This window comes from Cydia pomonella, unplaced genomic scaffold (genome assembly GCF_033807575.1).
Source record: "Cydia pomonella isolate Wapato2018A unplaced genomic scaffold, ilCydPomo1 PGA_scaffold_95, whole genome shotgun sequence".
Lineage (NCBI taxonomy): Eukaryota > Metazoa > Arthropoda > Insecta > Lepidoptera > Tortricidae > Cydia > Cydia pomonella.
Window position 1 is genome coordinate 10,886 of NW_026907928.1, and position 4,845 is coordinate 15,730.

The 4,845-nt window shown below is 53.0% G+C and overlaps 1 protein-coding gene across 1 annotated transcript; it reads left to right on the top strand.

Annotated features, from left to right (window-relative positions):
* Nucleotides 1-734: 734 nt before the first annotated feature.
* LOC133534392 (uncharacterized) lies at nucleotides 735-4,420 on the top strand. Its single transcript, XM_061873484.1, has 2 exons — nucleotides 735-1,188; nucleotides 4,153-4,420. The coding sequence occupies exons 1-2, from the start codon at nucleotides 1,047-1,049 to the stop codon at nucleotides 4,332-4,334; spliced, it is 324 nt and encodes a 107-aa protein (XP_061729468.1). The 5' UTR covers nucleotides 735-1,046; the 3' UTR covers nucleotides 4,335-4,420.
* Nucleotides 4,421-4,845: the final 425 nt, after the last annotated feature.

Consider the following 4,845-nt stretch of genomic DNA (forward strand, 5'->3'; position numbering starts at 1 on the left):
CCTTCCCGCGGGACCGATCTTCAGGGGCAAGCCTACCTGGGCTAATGGCTCCTTGAGATTGTGGTGCGAGGATCAGGCTACGCTAGCATGGCTCAAGCGCAGCGTGGCCACCATCACCCTCGATAAGGGGGAGAAGGTGGTGGTCAGGCGCCTCAGCGAGGTGCCAAAGCGAGTACGATGCGGCATCCTGTTCCCGGGCGTCTGGAAGGACTTTGGCGAAGTAGGCCGAGCCCTTCGGTACCAGAACCCGTGGGCGGAAATAGACCGCTGGCTACTCAACCGGCGCGAGGTGCAGGGAACGGAAACGTTCGCTGTCGTCAGCGTGCCGGAGACAGTGGTGCAACCCTTGGTGGACCGCGGGCGCCGACTTGGCTTTATGCTGGGGTCGGTGTACGTGAAGTTCGAGGGGGCACGAGGAAAATTCAGGGAGCAGCCGCCCCCTGTTAGCACTGTCGCCACTGGTGGCGAAGCCGCTGCACCGTCCGAGCCCATGGACACTTCCGGGGCGACGCAGGAACCCATGGACGAAGTCCAGGTGCCTGAGTCGCAAGCTCCAGCGCAACCTCCCTCCGTCTCCGAGGAGAACGAAGAAGAACTTCTTCGTGACTCCTCGGAGAGTGAGGGGGAATGCGCGCAGGGGCTAGGGAAGTTGGCCATCGACAAGGAGGAGGAGGAGCCGATGTCGGCGGAGGAGGGTGATCCTTGTGAAGGAACTCCCTTCGCCCATTGGTAAATTCCTCCAAGCCAACCTCCACCACAGCGAAACGGCGACGGCGCAGATCCGGAAGTGGTTGGAGGACAACACAACAGCCGTAATTCTGATCCAGGAGCCGTGGGTCAGAAGGGGCTCTGTCTGCGGACTCCGCAACTTAGGAGGTAAGCTAACAGTCTACTCGGGCCCGGACAACCCCCGGGCTTGCATCTACACAACCAATAACATACATGCGCAACCTCTAACGAGCTTCTGTTCCAGAGACCTGTGCGCTATAAAACTGCACGGGGCGCAAGACTCCAGCCTGCAGGAGGTGGTAGTAGCCTCTGTGTATATGCCGGAGGCTGAAGAACCACCACCGCACGACATGGCAAGGCTGGTCAACTACTGCGAAGAGGCAGGGCTCGAGCTCATCGTGGCCACCGACTCGAACGCGCATCACCCCCTATGGGGGATGGAAGCAGGTAACGAGAGAGGTAAGAAGCTCGTCGAGTACCTATTCACTACAAACCTCAACCTCCTTAACACAGGTTCAGAACCGACATTTGTAAACAGACGCAGCAGGACAATCATTGACCTGACCCTAGCAACCGAAAAAGCATCGAGACTAATCTCGGGCTGGCATGTATCGAAGGAGGTATCGTGCTCAGACCACAAGTGGATTCGATTTGACATTCAGGTAGAAACACGAGCAGCAGTGCCCAGGCGGAACCCACGCAAGATGAATCGTGACCTTTACACGGTGCGATTGTCTACAACATTGAAACAGCTGGAGGGTCCCCTAGAATAGAAGGCACAGCGGGCATAGAGGAACAGGTAAGCATTCTCACGAGCACCATTCTGGATTGCTACCATCAAGCATGCCCCTTATCGACCCCACCGACCAGAAGCAGAGGGAAAAAAACTGGTGGGGACCTGAGCTGGAGAGACTCAGGGGCAAGATGAGGAGGCAACTGAACAGAGCTATGAACACAGGCGCTGACGAGGACTGGGACAACTATAAGTCCACCAAGGCCAAGTACAAAAAACGTCTCAGGTACAGAAGCACAAACTCTTGGCGCAAATTCTGTACAGACATCGAGACCACCACGCAGGCCAACAGGGTAAGGAAGGTCCTCTCCACCAACTCGACCATAACCTTAGGATCCCTGCGTAAGCCAGACAACTCTCTCACAAACTCACCGGAGGAGGCGGAACGGGTCCTAGTGCAAACGCACTTCCCGGACTGCGTGATATCGCACCCAGTAAGTTGGAACGAGATGGAGACAACCACCCCGACGGAAGGCGAGTGGCTACAGACATATGAGGTAATCAGCCCGCAGCGCACGCAGTGGGCCCTAAACAGCTTTGACTCCTTCAAATCTCCAGGTATGGATGGGATCTTCCCTGCGCTTCTTAAATGGGGCGGGAAGCATCTCACTCTGAAGCTGACCATCGTTCTGCGCGCCTGTCTGGCACACAGATACGTGCCGAAGCAATGGAGGGAGGTCAAGGTTATCTTCATACCGAAACCAGGTAAAAGCGACTACTCGGACCCCAAATCCTTCAGGCCCATCAGTCTGACCTCTTTCATGCTGAAAACATTAGAGAGGTTGTGTGACAGGTACCTTAGGGAGAGGGTGCTAATTAATGTGCCCTTGCATCCAAACCAACATGCCTATAGCCCTGGCAAATCTACAGAATCGGCACTTCATGCAGTGGTAAGTAAGATTGAGGTGGCGATCAAGAACAGATCCATGTGCTTAGGAACCTTCATAGACATAGAAGGGGCTTTCGACAGGACCAGGTTCAGCAGCATTACAGCAGCACTGGTAAGACATGGCGCGAATGCAGTTATGACAGAATGGATAAACAACATGTTGAGCCAGCGAACCATCAAACTCGGGACGGGCGAAACACAACAAGCATTAGTGGCAAAAGGATGCCCCCAAGGAGGAGTCCTATCACCACTACTATGGAACCTGGTGGTGAATGACCTGATCACCACACTAAACAACAATCACTATTACACAATCGGCTATGCTGACGATATATGATACTGACGAGCGGCAATCATTCAGGTACGGTATGCGATGTTACCCGCTCTGCACTAGCCATCGTGGAGCGCTGGTGTATTAACAACGAACTCTCAGTCAATCCCAACAAAACTGAGCTGGTTATGTTCACCAACAAACGCAACTTGGGAAACTTCTGCCTTCCCAAACTGTTCAACACTGAACTCCAACTATCTGCAGAGGTAAAGTATTTAGGGGTAATACTTGACAGCAAATTGAATTGGAGTAATCACTTAAACGGCAAAATTGACAAAGCCACGGTCGTATTCTGGCAATGTCGTAGAATGGTGGGTAGAACCTGGGGGCTAACCCCCAAGATCACTCTATGGCTTTACCAGGCAGTCATACGACCAATAATAAGCTACGGTGCAATAGTTTGGTGGCCACGCACCAAACTATCCACAGTTGAAGCTAAACTACAACGACTCCAGAGGTTGGCCTGTTTGGCGACTACGGGCTGCATGAGGACAACACCAACCGCGGCCCTGGAAGCTTTACTGGGCCTGCCGCCGCTGCACCTCTTTATACAACAGGAAGCGCTAGCTTCGGCGGTACGTCTCAAAAAATCGAATCTCTGGAGACCACCCAGGGTACCACACACCGAGATCCTCTACGAGGCGATAGGTAAGGAACCGCTAATAGAAGCGGTGACTGACAGGATACCCAGGCAATACATCTTCGACAAGAAATACAAGATACAGTTACACGAAGAACCTCGTGAAGGACTTAACCCGAGAGAGCTGAGAATCTTCACGGATGGATCAAAGACAAGGTCAGGCACTGGCGCGGGAGTATTCTCAGAGGACCTAAACATACATATCTCAACACCACTAGGCGCCCACAACACAGTCTTCCAGGCGGAATGTATGGGCATCATAATGGCAGCACACGCAATCGTCTCAAGGAAAGTAGAGGACTACCCCATCCGCATACTCTCTGACAGTCGGTCAGTACTGCAAGCTCTGCAAAGTTATACTTTGACCTCAGGGCTAATCTACGAATGCCACAAGGCTCTGTCAGAGGTAAGCACCACCACCAGCGTAACTCTGCAGTGGATTAAGGGACACAGCAACTCGCGAGGGAACGATGCAGCCGACATATTGGCGAGAGGTGGCTCGGAACTGAGGGTGGCAGGACCGGAGCCAATCATACCTCTGCCTTATGCCTGGCTCCGGAACATGCTGAGACGCAACACCAAGGTAAAACACCAACAGTACTGGTCTAACCTAGGCACGTGCAGGCAGGCGAAGGAGGCCCTCCCGACAATCGACCCCGGTTTGTCGAGGAGGCTGAGACAGCTGAAGAGGCCACAGCTCCGGCTTTTGACTGGGGCCATAACCGGCCACGCCCCACTAAACAAACACCTATTAACCCTACGTGTTACAGATAGCCCCCTCTGCAGAGCGTGCATGGAGGAGGAGGAGACAGCCGCCCACGTCATTCTTGAATGCCCAGGGGTGGCAGAATACCGGGCACAATACCTCGGTTCCCCGGGGTCTCTCCCAGAAGTCGTCGGCAACATCAAGGGTCTGCTAGGCTTCCTGGTAGAGTTGGGTTGGCAGGAGTAGTGCCGTCAACCCACCATCACGCAAAATAGGCGCGAATTGCGACGTCGAGTTGCGGAAACCCAGCCCGCGAATACGAATAACGAATAACGAAAATACTATCACACAGAAGCTGGTGGCCTAGTGGTAAGAGCGTGCGACTTGCAACCTGGAGGTCACGGGTTCAAACCCCGGCTCGTACCAATGATTTTTCGGAACTTATGTACGAATTATCATTTGATATTTACCAGTCGCTTTTCGGTGAAAGAAAAACATCGTGAGGAAACCGGACTAATCCCAACAAGGCCTTACCCTTTGCCCGAAACGTTAAAAACACGGACACTGCCCGATTCGAACTTTAAGATGTCTCAAATATTAGGTCAACTCAAACAAAACGGATACTTTTGACACCCAATTTGACGTATTTTAAAGAGCCAATTGGGCCGAATAACACGTTACCGCTGTCAGTAGGGCTAAGATGGTCGGCTTTTTATCATTTGTCACCATGCCTGTCACGTTCTATCAAATATGTAAG